Source organism: Passer domesticus, chromosome 3, assembly GCF_036417665.1.
Source record: "Passer domesticus isolate bPasDom1 chromosome 3, bPasDom1.hap1, whole genome shotgun sequence".
In the NCBI taxonomy this organism is placed as follows: domain Eukaryota; kingdom Metazoa; phylum Chordata; class Aves; order Passeriformes; family Passeridae; genus Passer; species Passer domesticus.
The window spans coordinates 12919032-12938777 of NC_087476.1; the positions used below are offsets into that span (position 1 = coordinate 12919032).

The window sequence follows — 19746 nt, forward strand, 5'->3', positions numbered from 1 at the left end:
AATGGTAGATATCCTTTTGTTTCTCATTTTTGGCACATATTTTATAGCTTAGGTTCTTTTGGGGTTACTCAGAACAGTTCAGGAGTTCTGTGTCTAAGCAGGGAATTTATGTATTCATAAGACTCCTGCAAGTCTGTGATTTAAGTAAGCTCAGCAACTCCCTAGTTGAGAAGGAATCTGAAATACTAAGACACATTGGTGGCTGTAAATGGTATTGGCTTCAAATCTGTATTGTGATAGGCGGACATTACTACGTAATGTGTTTTTGCAGAATTTGGATTGTAATGTTTTCCTACTTCTTTTCATATTATTTCTCAGCTTCTTTTATGTTGATGGCTCCTGTGTCTCTGCTGTCTCTTATTGGGATTCATGCTCCTTCTAAAAGATCCATCAGATGCACAGACTACATCTGTTAGGACAACTAGAATGAAGGTGGTAAAAGTTTAGGTGCTCAAAGCAGCTGATGGCTCTTTTTAATCTCTGTTTTAATAGCTATAGCTACTGTTCTTAATCTATAGTTAAGACTGTTGCCCTGAGGTTTTCAAATGTGATCTAGGAAAACAGTGTTTTACTGCCATTATAAATACATAACCAGAGTATTTTTCCATTTTTTAAAGTTTCTTATTCTTTGTACTTGGCTTAACTGCTGTATTGTAGCATTACTGCTCACATTTTCAACTCACAGAAGTCTGGAACTTCAAATGTATGTTTCCCTCAGCAGCCATAAGTCTGCTATATTGCATATTATGCTATAGTAAAAATCTTCCCCCTAAGATAGCAACTTTTTATATGTTTCTGTGTTTTGGCTTCTTAAGTTTCTCAAATAGTGGTGTTGGGTTGTGACATAAAGTGAATTTTTACTCGAGAGTTCTGGATGAACTCCATTTGCCTGATGAGCTGGGATGGGAATGTGGAAGTATCTCCTAAAAACTTAGTGAAGGTTTTAAAACCTCAAAATTTCCATGTAGTTGACTTTCATCCATGAATGAGTGAGTACTACTAAGAGTTCAGAAGCAGTTAACTTTGCTTTTCCATAATGATATCTTCTCCTGAACTAGGTTTTTAGTTATTGCCTGTGGCACTGCAGTTTCAATAAAGCTCTTAGAGCTTCATCTCTTCCCTTCCTTATATGTGCATATAAATAGGTTTGATAGTGGAACGTCTGTGGAACTGTCTAATATATAGTCACCTCTTTTTCATATTATTTTTTTTCTTGTGAAGCTAAACTACCTTTGTTTTTAGTGTAATTCAGCGGTGTTCATGTTAAAAGAATTAATCTCATAGTCAGTTCCCTTTTTGAATTTGCTTGAATTCATTTGTATAGTGCTACAGTGAAAATAATAAGGGCCTGTGTTTAATATGCGTGTCTTTTATCTTTGCACTAACAGGAAGAAAAAAAACAGTTCAGAGGAAGAAATGTAGTTAATTTCAAGGATATATTTGGTAGGAAAAAACCAGCAGATCTTACCTTCTACTATGAAGTAGAAAAAATAAGTTTTGAGAGAAAGATTAACTTGTCATGATGACAATCATACTTTTGTCTGGATTGACTTCTGGTAGGTGTAGGGAAGGTTCTTGTCCATGTAAAAATCAGTGGTTTGAAGGAAGAGAGGCTCTTCTGCAAGCTGCTTTTGTGCCAATCTGTGATAACAACATGAATAGCTCATTTATAGCCAGGAGGCTGCTGCAGACTGGCAAAAGTACCATAGTTGTTGATTGTGAGGAGTTTTTGAAGAAGAGAATGAGAACTTGAAGCCATGAGGGAGCTTCAGGCTTCTCATGTGGAGAACATGAACTGTCAGGGAGGAAGGAGGGAAGTTGTGCAGAACCTGCTGTGCTGGAGCTGAGCTGTCATTTAGCTGAGGGACCTGAGTGTGTCCAGCATGGAGAAGGCTTCAGACAGGCCAGGAGCAGCCTTCACTTAAGTTTCTGTAGCTTTTGAGTTGAACTGTGGCTGTGCTGTTTATCCACAGAACATCGACAGGATTTCCTTTGTATTTCTGGCTAGTTAATGCTGGACTTGTCCTGACTTCACCTACCATGTGTGTCTTTTGCCTGCATAGTCCCAATCTGGAGTTTGGCTTGCCTTGTCCAATCTTCTAATGAGGTATACTGCTGCCATTGTCTTGTCTGTTCATTGCTCTTTTACAGAGTTTAGAATAAAATTTCTCTCAGAAACATTCATTATGCTTTATAAATGTACATTTCTGAAGTAGTATTTTCATGATTTGGTGGCAGACGGCTTTGATCTTACTCGGAGTTCATCTTTGTCTTTAAAATAGCTTTCACAAAACCAAAATGGGCTATTGCCTCACAATTTTAATTGTATACATGAAAAAAAACCTGCAGTGAGCTTCTGAACTGTACTTGTGTGGTGTTAGCTGACTTTTCTGATGTTTAGGTTATTCATTCTAGGTTGCTTAGGAGAGAAGAAAGTTTCCTTCTCCCCAAATCTTGTTAGAGGTTAACCACATCATTAAAACATAGCTTGATTTGTTGATATGAAATCAGTCATAACTCTCTCCTCTGGTGGCAGAGCTGCTTCAGAAGACCTGTCACTGCAGTGTGCATGCAAGGGATTCTGGAGGTTAGCTAACTGTGGCAGCCAAAAGCTGTGGGATACCTTTTCCACTGGTTTATGCAGATCAGCTTTCCCAAAATGCAGGATGTTTTAGGCAGCAGCTGCACTTCAGTCTTGATCAATTTGTCACAGCCTATGGATATTTCTGGAAAATGAAGCACTGCTCTCTCTGCCCACCACTTCTGTATCCCCTAGTATATTGAGCAGTTGGAAACCTAAAACTACATATAATCAGTTCTGTAGTTGCATTTACTAATTCATTGTTCAAATACTATAATGAAAGAGAAGAATGTTTTCATGCAATATGAACAATGCAATACATGTCACAGCTGTTTGAGACTGTATATCTGGTATGCATCATCCAGATATTTCCATTTTATTTCATCCTCAACTATGGAATAATTGTGGCATAACAAACTGTTTTAGAGACATAAGAATTGCAGAGCAACAGAAAGTGGCGTTGATTTCTCCATTGCTATCTGAGAAGATACAGACTTTGGACAAACTAGTTTCTAAATTAAGTTAAAAAAGAATATTTTAGGTATTTTATGTATGTAACACACAGGCTTCCAAATGAGGAATAAATGAGTGTTTCTAACTATTTTCTTACACAGGGAGACATGATTAAAAAAGACAGCAAAGATTGATCTACTTCCAAAATGCCCCAAACCTACCTCTAAAAACATCAATGTCTTTCACCAAAAAGATAGTGTTTCATAAATGTGTTGGGGCAAATTGCACTTCACATTCTATGTGGATGAGTTTACAAGGGAAAAAAAGAAAAGAAAATGTATTCTGAATTTTCAACTTGAAGAGTCCTAGAGGCAGTCCTGTTGTATGAAATGCTTAAAAGGGGAAAAAAAAATGCAAACCCACACAGTTGGTATTGGTAATGGAGTGAATTGCAATGTGACCTTAAAACTGAGTTAGACCTTCCTCTTTTGAAAGCCTGTCCTTGGAGAGAAAATAATCTGCAGGTTTCAATAAATGCAGTTGGTATGATACAGAAACTACAATAGCATGGACTTCTTTTGTCAAAGAAAAGAATGGGAAGAATTGCCAAGCCAATGTAAACAATAGAGTGAAAAGAGCAGTATGGGAAAAGTCAGCTCTTTTTGAGGAAACAGAGTTGAATACCACCATAATCAGTCACTTTACTGGATTCCAATCATATTCAATCTACTATTGAAAAGAGAGAAGGTTAAAAGGTGGAGGAGAAGCAGTGGCTTAGGAAAAATAAAAAATACTTCCCAGCCATGCTAATATTTGCATACAGTTACAGCATGACACAGCTGATAGTTTTGTTAGTTGGGAAAGAAAGCCACCTGCATGAGTGACTGCAGTGATCTGTCAGCAGCCATGTGTGGAATTCCAGGTGTATAGGAATGGAGGTTTAACCTGCACGTGTCTCTGACCTCTGTGGGGTTTCAGTTACAAGAACAAACCTGCAGAGTTGTGTAGCACAAGGAGAATGAGCTCTGGATCCAGTGTTCAGTGGATATACAGCAGGCTGTCTGTGCATGCTGAATTCACACTTCAGCCCTGCTAGATCTCTGTCTGGTGTGCAGGGCGTGTGTGGAGGTTCTGATGTGCCCCCATTCAGCTGGATTTGATGTACAGGTGTTGTAAACCAAGCATTGTAGAAAAATGTGAGTTCTGCCTCTCTTCAGATATGTGTTCATGTCTGTACCTCTTTGTCTCATCTGTATGCATGTTTTTGAATTTTCAGACTGCAGTGGTATTTTGACACCTGAAGTCTTTTTCAACTGACTTGCTGCCATTTTAACAACTACTTTTCCAGTGTTTTGTTGCTCTCTGTTTCTGCATGAGTCATTGAAATTACTGAGAATAGAAATCCAAGGGGAAAAAAATTAGTCTGTGCTAAAGCATAAGTATCAGTTAAGAACAAACCTTGTGATAAATGTTGAGATAAATACAGCATTCTAATCTTTGCCTTTATAGAAGGCTTAGGTACAGGGATGTCTCATCCTTTGTGTCAAGACTGGTTTATTCCAGTCCTTGTATAGGAAGAGTTTTTATTAGCTCTTCAGAATGAGGAAAGATAGTAAGGACAATCATGTAGGGGGCAAGAGGAAGTTACATAATTTTTTAATATTGTTAAGAAGAGGTGAATGGAGTTAGGAGTCAGCTCTGAGTGCTGTGGGTTCTGCGAGGGGTTTTTTGTGTGTGTGTGTGTTCTGAGCTGACCAAGAAACTTACCTGTTAAAAGTGACTTTGCATAAATGCTGATTTATACTAGGATGAAAAATCTAAATATCTTGCAGCTGTATCTTTATTGGTGGTGTTTTCTTTAAGCATTTAGAGAATATAGTTTCTGAATGCTGCTTGATTCTTGGTGAGAATTTAAAAATCTAAAATTCCCCTCTCAACTTATTCCAGTGGTGAACCTCAATACTTTTAAAAAGGCAAATGGAGCCAGAGCAGAAAATACTTTAAAAAGTATTTTCCATGGCTCATCCATATGCCTGACTTAAAATATTTAACTTTTTCTGCTGTGAGAAGGGAAAAAAGATAGAGGTAGACATTTTGTAGTCAAGACTGCACTGCATGATGATTCTTTCCCATGAAATGAAAAATCTTCTCCTCTGTAGTGTTTCATGGAGAGGTCTGTTAATAAGCTTTGATGAAAGACTTCTGAAGTATGCTTTTAGCACTTCTGGAATTGAGGTGGCTGGACAACTGTGGGGTTCACTCCTGCAAAACCTTGTGCTGACACATGATATTGGTCCTGGTAGATTTGGCCAGAAGGCAAATGGCCAACAGTTTTCAGGAGAGGAAAATAGGTACAGGCAAGCACACTGCAAGCTGAAGTTTCTCAAATGAGAAATAACATACATCTGTAATATATGGCTCAAATATCCTCGACTAGATATTTTCTAGATGTAGTAAACTTTGATGAGACTTTATTCCAGGAATTCTTTCCATTTTTGAACCCAAGTACAGGATGGTTTGTCTTCTATGCCATGCAGCAGGTAGTTAACAGCTTAGCTACATATTGTGTAAAACAGTATCTGCTGTTTATTGCAAATGAGGCCCAGTCTCATCATTATTTACAGTATTGTAGCAAGTAAGTACAGTGAAATATCATTTCTTATTTAAATGAAATGATAACATGTACAACATGGTATCAGTCTTGGCATATTGTTTCTTTCCTGTAGGATTCTTCAATCTGCGCTGGCATTTAGAAAAAGGACATCATCCACTTCTTGCCTCTAGTCATAACTATTGCTTGTCTCTGTACTTTTCACCTTTATTTTTATTACACTCTTTTGAGAAAGCAGCCAGAGAGAGAGTTGCACATTGCTTTGTCCCTTAATGGATTTGGGAGTTTCAGGGAAAGGGGGAAGGAAAAGAACTTTCAGAGAGGGCAAAGCCTGGGAACTTGAATTGAGTGAGATCTTTCTTAGCTATTACTTTTTTTAAGCAGTAAACCTTCAGCTTCAGTTGACACTATAAACTTGGGATGTTAGAAAAGTTATTTTTAATGTAGTCTGTATGTAGTTCATGACTTCTGCTATTTGGAAAGGATTCTATTTTAAAGTCTGTTTATAAAAATATTTGAAACAGTTGGAATTTAAGGGCAAACCCAAGTGGCTTTTGTGTTATAGAGAAGGGGAAGAAAGGGATAGGGAAGAAAGTATAAATTTTTAGCTGGGAAAAGGGAAATGCAAATTATTTTCTGAAAATGCTAGGGATATGGGGTAATTGCATGTCTGCAAAAAGAAGCATTTGCTAAGAACTGTTGACTTTAGGCTGGGGCGAGTAAGACTTACATAAAAATTAAACTTTTTAGTCTGTAATACTTGTATATCAGAGTGAGTAAAGTAACTCAACTATGTTATGAATAAATGGAGGTAGAAACGTAATTTTTATTGTTACATAACGCAGTTAAAAATATGCAAGTTTTGCCAAATTTAATTGTAAGCCTTTTGTGCTACTGAAGCTGTAAAGAAATTACTTATTTGGAACTATATTTCACCACATCTATGGCAAGTATGCTGGATGTGACAGCAAAATGATGAAGAATGTGTTCAGTGTGGTGTTTGGCAGTGGACAGGCTTGGGTCACTAGAGTTTTCTTTAACTTTTTAACTTTTTTGTTTTGGGGTTTTTTTTTTTTCCTTTCTAATCTCATGTGGAGGGATTCTAGCATTAGGGTTGTGTGTGTGCATTTTGAGATGTCCTGGTTCTGTGTCATTCAGATCTCATTCATGCAGGTGTGGTTTTGAATTTGCATTCTAAACATCTGTATTTGTTTATTTGTAGTAATTTTATTTTAAAATAATTTTTTAGTCTAAAGAGGAAAATGTTGAAGTTTAAATATCCATTAAATGCGTGTGCACCTCTTTCCTTACTATTTTGCATGACTTCTTTCTCTGAATAACAACCAAAGCCACCACTGGAAGAACAGCTAAACCAAAGAAAACTTCCCCAAATTTTCTTCTGGGCTTCTGAGATTAGACAGGAAGATTTATTTAGGTGGGAAGCTCTTACTGAAGAGAGTCATGAAAGTGCAGGTGACTACTGGGAACAAGACTTTGCTTTCAGAGTAAATACAGTAACTCATATGTGTTGCAATTTTCTTAAGGGGTCTTGCTGTAATTATTTACTTATTGTGTAAGTAATTGCTCTACTACCAGGTAAAGGCATCAGAGACTCTTGCAAAAGCCAGATTTTGAAAGAGAGGGGTAGGGGCACAGTTTGTGTTCTCTCTAGTAGAAAAATGGAATAGTTTATGTCAAGACTTAAGATCAAGTCCAGCTTAAAACCTAACACTGCCAAGTTCACCTCTGAACCATGTCTTTAAGTGCCACACCTCCATGTCTTTTAAATGCCTTCCAGGGTGGACACTCAGCCGAGGTGAGTGAGAGAAACTGACAGAGAGGATCAGACCTTGTTTTACAGGTTCCTTGGTACTCTTTGGGATGTTCTTCGTGGAGCTGTGGGAAGGAATGGGACTAAGGGAACAGCAGGATCTAGTGCATGTTCACTTTCTGATTCATCAGCCTCTGAAACTGCTCAGGCCCTCAGCTGCTTTTAGAGCTTCCATTGCCAGCTGGACCTCGCCAACAGCTGAATAACTTCCTGCCCCTGTAGTTTATAAAAAAGCAATTGCTATTTTATTGTTTTACTAATAAAGAAATAATCTCAAATGGGCCTGTAGGATTTGACTACATCCAATAATATTAACAAAGTGCATTACAAATTTTGGGGACAGAATAATAGTTAAGACATTACTGTGTAAGCTAATGTTGGAGGAAAAAGCTATCTATAATGTGAAATTAGAGTTGTTACCTGAAAATCTTCTCTTAATGTTATTCTGTCATAGTAGTTCTGCTACAGTTTTGCAGAGATTTGAAATGGCTTCTGAAATGAAACCCTCATCTGTGTTTGCTACATAAAAGCACCTTTTTTCCAATTAAGAAAATGTGTTAATATTAAAAAAAAACCTCCTAATTCCTCCCAAAAGAACAGCATAAAAAAAAATCCCAAACACAACCAACCAACTGAAAAAGCAAACAAGCCCCCTGTCACATAAAAACAGGAAGTCTCCTCAAGCCTTCGTGTTTGATTAGTCTGAGACTCTCATGCTAGACCAGTGTGCCAGTGTCCCATTATGGGGACTCTTCATGGAGTGATGCTAGGTTGGAGGGCAGTTCTGTGCCAAACAGAAACTCCTGGGCACACCTTTTTTCAAGTGAGTTCCCTGCTGCCAGTGGCTGTCAGCCCCCTTGAAGGACTCAGGGTTACAGTTTATGGAATAACACTCTTTATTAATAAAATTGTGGCAGGTTAAGGTTCAAGAATTGTTAGTGATAGTATCTGACTGCAAAAACTTATTCAAAACAATATGTATTACATAATATAGCAAGCTCTGCTCCCTAACAAAAGTTAGCTCGAATTCTCATTCAGTGTGCACAGAACATGGTTCTTACCCAATGGACATCCCTGTGGGGGAGAAGACAGGTTTAGCCCATCAGCTGATCCCACCAGTTACAATGGAGTCTTTCCTGACTTCTCCCCATTCCTTGCTTTTATACTATTTCTTTACATTTAAGTGAGGAAATTAGTATAAAAGTATATACTTTAATACCTCTTCAGTGAGGGTTGGAGGTGTCTTGGAGGCAGGGAATGTTGGTATAGTATCTGGTACAATGTTGGGATGGGAACATGCACCAGTCCAAGTAGAGTGTTTTTGTCACAGTTGATGATTCAACAGCAGGACATCTTTTTTATCTCCTTTGGGTTTTAGCTGCTCTGTGATTTACCAGCTAAAAAGTACTGCTGAATTCCGTCCTCTGCAAGGATTTCAGCAGAGCCTGGCCATGGTGTCTCTACTCTGTTCCAGTCTTCATTTAGACCCTCTTGGCATTTATTGTGTGGGGGAACTCATTCCATACAGTGAGGAGCAACTGCATTTTCCTCTATAATTTCCATGTTTTTACAGCTGTGTCTATAACTTTCCACTTCTGTTTAATTTTACCCCTAGTCTTTTCCCTGCCTTCACACCCCCTGCTTCCCCAAACAAAATAACCAACCAACCAACCAGCATTCCCTTGAAATGTTTTCTTAAGCCTACTGCAAATGGGAAAAAATTTGCTAAGATGTGAAATTGTCTTAGACAAATTTTGTTCTGCTTTCTTTTCTGTTAAATAAAACACAGAAAAAAGAGAGCATTATCATTGCAATATCAAGTTCTGATTGTACCGTCTTGATTTTATATTTTGGAAGACATTAATCACACTTTAGCTTTTCTGGTATTTGACATCTCAGCTGATAAAGAGAATTTTTTCACTACAAACTGGGCCTTCCATGATAACATTCTCAGGTGTGACATTTGAAATATGACTGTACTGATTTAGTTTATGAAGTCAGTTTTAAATATTAAATTATTGGTAAATTGTGTTATTTAAGATTTAAACAACTACAGCACCCTGTATCCACAAAATGTATGGGCTTATGGTGAATCTTTCAAAATAAGAAAGTGGCTTTATTCCTGTTTATACCACAAATGTTAGTTTGGAGTTTTCTTTGTGAATTATTTTTTAATGATGTTCCTGCATGGTGCAAAATTATAAAGACAGCCATAGAGTATCTTGTTCAGGTGAATTTGAATTGAAAGCAGGCGTTGCTCTGGCCCAGGAATTAGCAGTTTTCCATCCTCACCCCTTCATTTATTTGACTTCTATAATCTGCAAACCTGTCTCTACCATTTTACTACAGCATGTATAATTTGGAGGGTTGGAATGACTGTGTTAAAACACAAGGTATTGCTTGCTAATGCATAGAGGAGGGAAAGAAAAGAGTGACCAGTGTTCTGGGTGAGATGTGTGTGAGGCAGGGCAGTTTATGGGCATGCCTTGCTTTGTTCACTGAGTTTAATGGCTGTTGCTGAATGAGATGGAGTTACTGATTTTTAGCTTATTTTTTCGACTCTTCCTATACTGTGAAATTGATTTGTTGGTTGCAGTTCTGTTTATTTTTAAGCTACTGAGTTGCAGTGCTGCCCTTTAAGGGATGAGACGATTGTGTCAGTTGTTAGTTTATAAAAGGGATTGTCTGTGTAGTATAGCTGTTGCTGTTTATTTTCAGGGTCAGGAGAAAATGAATTAAATTTAAAATAGCTTATTGTTTCAGTATACTGCATCTCTAATGTCTCTACTTTGTACATGGTTTGTTTCCTATTTCTACAAGTACCAGAACCTATAGAGTTCTTCTCTTCCCCATTGGTTTACGTTCTGCATAGCTTGACATGGTTTTCTAGTGTTTTATGCTGCATAGTCTTCTACACCAAGCCATAACTAATGATTCCAGTAATTATCCATGATGTTCTTAACCTGCATCTTAAAGAGGTTTTTTTTCCCTTCAATCTCAGTATTTAGAAGGTGTTTCATTGTTTCATTCTTGTAGTCAGAAACTCTGTATTTTCAGTATGAAGATTTGTGCTAAAATTTGAATGATTTTATTTTTTTTAAAGTTGTGAATATCATAGGTTTTTACTCATTTCAGTCTCTTGTGACAGCATATGAAGTCACAATACTTAGTATGAAATGGTAAAAACTCTGAAAGTATATAATGAGTTTTTTCCTTTGTTTATAGCAAGGTCAGTAAGAAATTATATCAATATTTTTTATTTGCTCTTTAATGGTATAGGTAGAATATGGGTTTGTATGGATAACATGCAGGGAAAACCACACTTATAAAGCTGCAGTAGGAAGTAATGAATCTTAAATAATTGATACTGTAATTGACTGACATGCTTATTATGAATTCACTGTATGCTTTGTATTCCATTAATTGAGTGCCATATCAAATTAAAAAGACATAAAATTATGTAAAGCTTCTCTTTTTTGTCATACCAGCTACAAGAAGGGGACATTGAAAATTCTTCCTTGGAATGAGCAGAAACATCGTGAAGAAGACTGGTGTGAAAAACAAGAATGCAGGTAACTACATATAAAAGCAAAAATATAAAGAATTTATGTACTAATCCTTAAAATGTGGGAATTGACCCAGAAAGACTCACTTACTGTTTTTGTACACACTAACTTGTGTTTTCAGCTTTCTTAGGGACACTGACTGAGCCAAATGGAAAGCAGAGGTTGTGCAAATCTGGATCTTCAGTAGAGAGCGTTCTCTTATATGATCATGTTTGAAATCTCTTGCTAGTTCAGTACAGAGGATTCTCTCTTTCATGATCTCTCTCCTGTTCAGAATCTTTTAGTAGTTCCTTTGCTGACAAAAACTAACACTCACTGTGGTAGGTTGATCGTATAATTTTCTTTCAGAAGTTTTAGGAAAAAGACTGATGTTAAAAAAATATAGGTAAATAAATATATACTTAAACATATACTTATTTTTTTTAAAAGGATGGTTATTGAACCAACTTTGCAAGATGAAGGCCAGTTTCTGTATGAAAAACAACCGGAGTTACTGAAGTACAGGACTACTGACCTTTCTGTAGATCTCGTCACAGATTGGTATTTGAGCAGAGCACAGGAAATTGAAGAATATGCAATGCAGGTGAGAATAGCAGTGAGGAAATGATGGTGGCTGAGCAGCCTTCTTCAACAGAATCCTTAACAGTCTTAATGAATATTAATAGGACACTTTTCCCTCAGTAATGTACACTCTGTCTCAACTTCATTATGGCTTTTGAAGTACTTTTTTTTTTCTTCTGCAATGTACTTAGGCTTGCTCTAAAGTTTACTCAGCCAAATAATTAATCCATAGAAATAAATAAGGAAGGCACTAGATTCTGTTTAATTTGGTTTACCATAGCAGACAGTAGCTCTTTTGTAACCCATGAAAAGTGTTTACCATTGCATTTAATGTTTGTAACTAAGGGAGGGAAGGTTGTGCACAGCATGTTGGGAATGTGTTTTATGACCTGTCACACACTGCTGTGTTGTGTATATTGATAGGTGCCAGTCCCACGTGTTACTGTCATGTCAGTGAGTGGTACTGTCATGATTTCTTCCTGGCAGTTTTAATTTGTGTCCGTGGGACTACCATGGAGCTTATTTCTGGTTGATTTTCTTTATATGTTAAAAGTGTTTGAAGCTCTATTGCACACAAGAACAGAGTTCATCACTCGTGTGCTCTGGTATTTTATTGCTTCTCAAGCCAATTAAGCTGCATGAAAAGGTTAGTTCTGATTATTGACTTCTTCTATTCCACAAGTCTGCACTCCGCCAGGGCTCTTTTTAATCATAGTTGCCTGTGATCTTAACAACCAATCAGTAGAAAGGGAAATGAAAGCAACTTCCAAGGATCAATTAAATTATATAACGTATAAATTAAGTTGCATTCTGCTCTTCAAGACTTATGTCTGCCTTGCTGAATATTTACAGCCAATGTTGTGTTCTTTGAAATCAAAACAGAACCTTTCATATAAAGGTAGTTTCAATCATTGGAGAAAGACTGTCATTGATTTTTGTGATCTAAAATGTAACAATTAAAATGACTAAATCATGGTCAGCTAGAAAAATCATATTGCATGTCAGTTACCTGATTGTCTTAGTTTAAAGCAATCCTTCATATTCAGTATACTGAGATGAGCTGTGTGTGATCTCCAGAAGGACCGATGTTCTAATTTGCATGCATCTATACAATGCATCTTGGTTAAAAGCATATAATGATATCATCCCCTAAGATTAAACATTTTATGTGGTCTTCGTAAAGCTGAGAAGGGCAATCCATTTAGGAATATGCAGTCCACAAAAACTTTTAGGAACTTCATATTGCTTATTAAGCAACAGGGGAATAAAATAGGTGCACAGACAGGACTCAGATTGAAGTTGGTGTTTGGCGAACAGTTGTACGGCAGTGTTATTTAAATTATTTTTCAGGTTGACTGTGCTCTGTCCCTTGTCCGTCTTGGCATGGAGAGGAACATTCCTGGTCTGCAGGTGCTTTGTGACAATCTGATCACTCTTGAGACAGTGGTTTATGAGACTGATGGTGATCGAACTTTGACTTTGAAGGAACTTTTAGAGATGAAAGACATTGAGAAGCTGAGACTGTTGATGAAGAATGTAAGTATTTTGAATAAATCAATAAGTATATATTGAAATTAAGTAACTCATATTACCCTGGATCCTATGTATATAAAGACACTCCTTTTTCTGGTGAACCTCCATCTTTAATTCAGTAAAAATTCTACATTTTCACTATTGTTTGGTTTTTGTTTTTTTTTTTTTTTTTTTTTGTGGTAGGGTTTATTTCTTTTTCTTTCCAACAAAAGCTAAATTTGCTCAGTTTTCTCAAAGACCCACTTTATCCCTGGCTGGGGATTTGATGCTAATAAATCTTACTTGGAAAGCTGTGAACTGCCTTTTCATTGGCCTTTTTTTAAGGATCTTCACTGTAGCTCTTGATGATGCTGCAGATACAGAAACATGGAACGTTTTTGTTCTTTGGATTTTGTTCCTTGGATGCTTTTGGTGTCTTTAAATAATATCAAGTAATTTTTATATTTGCCTCTGCACCAGATGTGTGGTTTTGTCTCCGTATTGAGCTTGAGCATGGAATTTCAGAATAGAAGAAGACCTCTTGGAAGGGTTGAAAAACAGCTAGAGATGGAACAGGCATCTGAAATTCAGTTGAAAAACACAAAAGCACCAGAGGAAAATAGGAAAATACTCAGAAATTAAATATAACTGTTTGTTTGTTTGTTTTTTTTTGTGGGAGGGGAAGTTGGGTTGGTCTTTTTTTTGTTTTTGTTTTCACATTTATGTAGCCTGACTCATTGCTTGTTTTTATATCTTGCATTCTTGCTAAATTACTGAAAGCAGCGCTACTCTGACATGCTTGCATGGTCTTTCACTCATTCTGAAGCTGCAGGAGGAAGGCAGGCTTTCCTAAAGTAATGGGCTTTCCTCCTGTTCTGCTCAGTTTCCCCAAGCCTTTGGGTGGCAGAAAGGTTGTTTCAGTGCTTCATGATGTAGTGATCTGTTTGTCATAGGTGAAGATAACTGTTTCAGTTCTATTGGTCAAAAAAGGTTCCATTTGTTTTTTGCTTTTCTTGCTTGTTTTGGACCTGTTCTTATATTTGCTCTCTGTAACTCTTGGTGCTTTCCAGTCCTCAGATGAAAAATATGTGAAGAATGTTTATCAGTGGATGATCCCTTTTCTCCACCGCTGTGAAAACCAGTCCCCTGGTCTTGCAAATGCCCTTTTTAAAGAATACTTAGTAACACTAGCAAAGGATGACTTGACTCTACCTCTGAAGATATTTCAGAATTCAAAACCTGATGTAAGTAAAGAGCTCTGTTGATTCTACTGGTTTCTTTAGAAATTCTTGTCCTGAAGAGATGAATTCAGAAATAGTTCATCTAAGTCAGATCATCCTTCTAATCTTTCCCATTTTCTTGGACCCAAGATTTGTTATGTTTTAAAAAACATTAATTAAAAAGTTTTTTGCCATAAATTATAATGCAGCTAAACTGTCTTTGGTGAGACTATCAAACTAATAAAAACTAGTAATGATTCTAGCCTAGTAGAATAAAAATTATTGAATAGATTCTTCTTCTGAATAATTTCCTGGTGACCTGTTTAAAGTGAATTCCTGGCATATTTCCTTTATAAAAGTGGATATGAAAAAGTTTAATGATCTCACTTTTTTTCTTGAGGAATTTTACTAGGAGTAGATTTCAAGTTACTTCCCCTTCTCCTGCCTTCCACAGCAAATGTAAAGAATAATGTGGGGGCCATTAGAATTGAGGTGAGAGTTGAATGAGTAAGGGTTGAAGTTGTCTTCTGTGTGAGTGTTTCATGCTGCTGCTTTGTCTTAAATAATTATTACAGAGCACACAGACACATATTTGCATGTTACTGAATGTTCTGAGTGTATGGACAGAAATCAACCAGCAAAGCACAGCCACAGCTCTTTTATGTATGTTGGTACTGTTGTACATATTAAGTAAGTCTGACAAATGTTTGCAGCAGTTGCCTTCCTCTGTCCTGTACCCTTTCTGCTTCTCAAATCCAGAAGGGGTGTAATGGCATACCACTCTTCTTTCAAGTGTCTGCACTGCAGAAAACTAGCCAAGCTAAGTTTCTGGTTGTGACTTTACCAGGTTGTTAGCAAGAGACATTCTAATTGCACTTGAAGACAATTTATTTACTTGGAGTACACGTATTTTTATATTCAAAAGAAAATTAACTGTTGAATTAGAAGCAAAAAATAATACCTAGTTTCCTTTCTTTTCTTGTTAGTGTCAGCCAAAAATTATTCCTGATCAGGACCAGCTTATGATCACAGCATTGGAATGTATTTACAGCTGTGAGCGAGATGACCAGCTCTCTCTCTGTTATGATATTTTGGAATGCCTTCCACAAAGAGGATATGGGTAAACATTTTCAGCTAGTTATTTGTAAATATTTTAGAAATATTAAATATAGTTGTTGATTAATGCTTTAAAAAGGGTTGTTAAGTTACTAAAGGGCAGACAGAGTTACTGGCATATTCGGTTCACCTCTGAGCTGCCATGACTGTAATGTGTATATCTATATACTTCTGCTGTGTACATACTCTACCAGTTAATGCAGCAAAGCAAGAGTTAAAGTAACAGCCTAGACCAAGGCTTCTGTATTGTTTCTTGGACTTTTACAGTCTGATGAATTGAGAACAAATGTTAGTGCTGTCTTACTGGTTTTGTTACAAAAGTGCACTTGCACTTAACTTAAAAGCAGCAATATGTCCCTGTGAGAGAGGGAAGATAGAAAAACCTATTGAGAGACAAGTAATGCTCAAGAAAGTGAAAGCTTGAAGAGGAGATAGCCTGTGATCTGTGAGGTGCAAGCTATTCTTCCAGTATCTTTTACATGAAGGAAGGAGAGATCTTGAGAAAAGTCTTAAGGAAGAAGGAAGACTTTTGCTCTTGGGAGACTGAGGGCCCCTCTAAATTTTAACTGTTTTTACTGCAAGAAGCCCAACAGTTTTAATATTTGCATGTAAACATGTATTTGATTTTAATCAAGAGGTGTGTCAGACTACTTATCTTCATATCTATGTAATACGAATTACAAGAGGAAATTGTAAAGAGTATGTGTATATTTAATTGTGTGATATCATTGCAGGCCTGAAACAGATAAAACCAGCACTCTTCATAATGAAGTAGACGAACTGGAACAAATTCTTAGGTATTTAATTTTGCTAAAAGAAACAAGTGTATTCTTACAGAATCACTGGGCATAGTGAAGAACTCTTTATTATAAGAAACCAGAAAAAATATTTATCTTGTTTTTTAATGCTGTCAACAAGATTATCTATATGTTTTTTGTATTCAGAACATAGAAATTTTGAATGGTTCTCTCTATTTGAATATTACAAATCTATAGAGATTCTTTTCTTGGAATTAAGGTTTGGCGGGTTGTATTTTGTTTTTTCTGTTTTCTTTGTTTTTTTTTTTGTGGTGGCTTTGTTGGGGGTTATTTTATTTGTTTGATTGGGGTTTTTTTGGTTTGTTTGTTTTATTTTGGTGGGGTTTTTTTGTGGGCAGCTTTGTTGGGGATTTTTTTTTTAATTTGGTTGGAGATTTTTAGTTTTGCTTATTTTATTTTTGGTGGGGTTTTTTGGCGAGGAGGAAGAGGGTTAACCTGAGGAATTTGTTTTGATCTTGATACTCTATAATGCTTTGAGTGATTAAAGACTAAAACTGTGGAGGTATGTCATCAAGTATTGGTGGTATGTGTTTACCATACAGTATTATTAATATGCATATATTTAAAAAAATGTAGGTAATGTTACTCTGGCTAATCTGTACTGTAAGAGATTTTATGGGACTGTTAGCAGTTGCAGTGCATATTTTGAGGAGCTTTCAGAGTCCTGCTGCTGCAGCAGTGGCTGCCCAGCTGTGCAGGGTTCCGAAGGGCTGGCTCTGTTTGCAGTGTGGCGGAGCTGCTGGAGAAGCACGGCCTGCAGAAGCCGGTTTCCTTTGTGAAGGACACCAAGGACAGTGCAGAGGAGGCTCGGAAGCTGATGGTCAGGCTGACCAGGCACACAGGTCGCAAGTTAGTATTCCAAGGGGAAGGGCACTGAGGTAACAGAGCCTGCCAGTCTGCTCCCTGCAGCAGGGAGCTGTGGTGTTCACCCTGCAGACAGTGTACATAAACACTTCTGTTGAAGTGATGATTAATGTGATTGGTGTTTTGGCTGCATTCTCCACAGTCAAAAATGTCTGCCTGCCTTGAAACCTACTTTAGTATGTTCATGTTCAAGTAAACAAGCCTAAAATGCACACTGGCTGCAAAATACTGCAGGATGATGAATTGTGAAAGTTAACATATTGTGAAAAAGATCCTTTAAGACCTATTCAATTTTATTGAGAGTGTTGGATTTGTAAAATAATTCTTTGGTTATTTTGGCATGTTTTCTTGGAATCCTTGTAATAGGGTAATTTATTGATTTTAGGTATTGATTCTACCAGTAGAATATATTCCCAGTATAATTTTTCAATTTTTCTAGTTTAACTCATCTTTCATTAAACTCATCTTTCAAATGCATATGAATTATTAAATGGCTCTTGATATAAGCAGATAAAAATTTTGAATTGTGGAGAACCAGCCATAACTATAGGTGATATGTCTTTCTTATTTAAAGCAAATATGCACAACAGTTTCTCTGTGATGGTAGAGTGGTATTTATATTTTTAGTATTCTGAAAGCTTTTTAAGACTTTTAGAAACCTCTCTTTAGAAAGATCAAGACAATGCCTCTGTGGGAAAAATGTTGATTTTTCCACTTCTGTTGGGGACCTTTTGTTTTGCCAAAGTAAAAGCTAATGCCACATGAGAAAATCACTATTAGCTGGAACTAGCTTGTGCAATTTAAAAAGGTCTTTTTTTAATCTGAAAGGCTCAAGATAATGTCAAAAAGCATTCATAGTGTTTTTACTAGTAAAAGTTTTGGTAGAGCACAAGAAGTTGAAGCTTTGTGGATAAACAGAGGGATCCATAGATCCAGAGGATCAAGAATCTGAATACCACTCAATTTTAAGAAACAAAATCAAGTTGCAGCTTTATTCTTCTGTGATTGCATGCCATTGATTAGTCCTTTGAGACTGGCTATAATGAACAGCAGTTTAATGATCCTCAGTTGCTGTTACAGACTTGGTTTTGCTCTGCAGTTCCTAGATCAGCAGGAAGATAGCACTTCCAACTTCCTGATGTATTGTGGAACGTTATCAAAACCTACTTGGGGGATCTTGAGAAAGATTGCTTAAATCCCTGTTTTATCCCACAGGAAAAAAAAAAGACCAACAAAAAAACTTGGGGTACTACATTGTTTTCAAACCATTCTATCCCACAGCACTGTTTTGATATTCATTAATATTAAAGGCCTTCTGTCTTTGAATCACTTCTGTTTAAAACTCCAATTAAATATTGAAATAAAGTTTGAGAAAACTTATATTTTTGGTGATGGAAATCTACTGCTTTTTTAAAATTGTTGGAGAAGAGAGTATTTAATTAAAAAAAATGTTTGTAGGCAGCCGTCCGTTGGTGAGACACAGTGGAAGGAATTGCTCCAGGATATGTTGGACATGCAGCAGAAAGTGTATAGGTGCTTACATTCAGATACTTGCTATGAGGTGAGTTTTGTGTCTTCTTACTGACTTACATCCCAAGTAAGCTACACATTCTTATTTCATATTGTTATTCACAGGTAAAAATACATTTTTCTATGTTGCTACTGTGTTGCCTTTTTTCCCACAGTATTTTATTTAAGTAAAAAATTTCTGGTGTTTATTCATTTTATCTAAATCTCCTCTAATAAATGCTATGTATATCTTTTATTAAAATTCAACTTTTTAGAAATTGTGTCAACTTTGTGAAATTTTCTTACATAGCCTGTAATTCTGTGTACAAATGTGTTTAGCAATAAACACTCCAGGCTAATGAAAATAAAATGTTATCTTCACTCAAGCATTTCTTAAACATGGAGTTCTAGTATGATGATATTATCCAGGATCATTATAGGATTATGGACTTTCTGCTACTTGCAATTGAAGTAAAATTATGTGAGATGAAAAATCTAATTTCGATGAAGGTAAAAACCCTTGCATGTGCATAAAGTCCAAACCCGTATCAATGGGATTTACAAAAGACAGCTGCTAGACAGATGTAGAATTTGCTGTGACATTTATTATTTACATTTTCACTTCAGTGTACTGCAGTTTATTACAGATGCATTAGCATGTCACCTATAATTAGTGTTTATATCTATACAGAAGGAGGTTTTATTGCAGTTTACAGAATTAATTGCTTATGTCTACTCCTCTGATTAGCTCTTAGGAGAAGTTTTAAAAGCAAATTAGAAAAAAAAAAAGGAAGGAAAAAGACAATGCTATTCAACTTCTAGGTGAGAAAAATCACTCATTTTCTGTAGTTGTACAGCTAGAAAAACTGCAACATGTTTAATAGTCATGATTTTGTACTTAGTGTACTTGAAACTTTTTTAAGTGCATGTTAAGAAATTGTAATACTAGAGCGTTCTGCAAATAAGGCATTTGCTTTACTCAGATCTTAATGTAAGTTTTTTATTAACATGATTTTTTAAAACTCTGAAATGTGATTAAAAAAGAAACACAATAAAGGGTTTTTGAAAATATTATGTAGGAGTGCTGAAAATGCTTTGAAATGT

The 19746-nt window shown here is 36.3% G+C and overlaps 1 protein-coding gene across 2 annotated transcripts in view; it reads left to right on the forward strand.

The window, feature by feature from the left end:
• NBAS (NBAS subunit of NRZ tethering complex) overlaps positions 1-19746 on the forward strand; it is a 160080-nt gene that overhangs the window by 33554 nt on the left and 106780 nt on the right. For both annotated transcript variants that reach the window (XM_064411911.1, XM_064411912.1), the window contains exons 22-29: positions 10965-11048; positions 11472-11625; positions 12954-13139; positions 14186-14359; positions 15322-15455; positions 16186-16248; positions 16996-17118; positions 18592-18694. In XM_064411911.1, the coding sequence (XP_064267981.1) occupies positions 10965-11048; positions 11472-11625; positions 12954-13139; positions 14186-14359; positions 15322-15455; positions 16186-16248; positions 16996-17118; positions 18592-18694 (1021 nt within the window). The remainder of the gene's footprint in view (positions 1-10964; positions 11049-11471; positions 11626-12953; positions 13140-14185; positions 14360-15321; positions 15456-16185; positions 16249-16995; positions 17119-18591; positions 18695-19746) is intronic.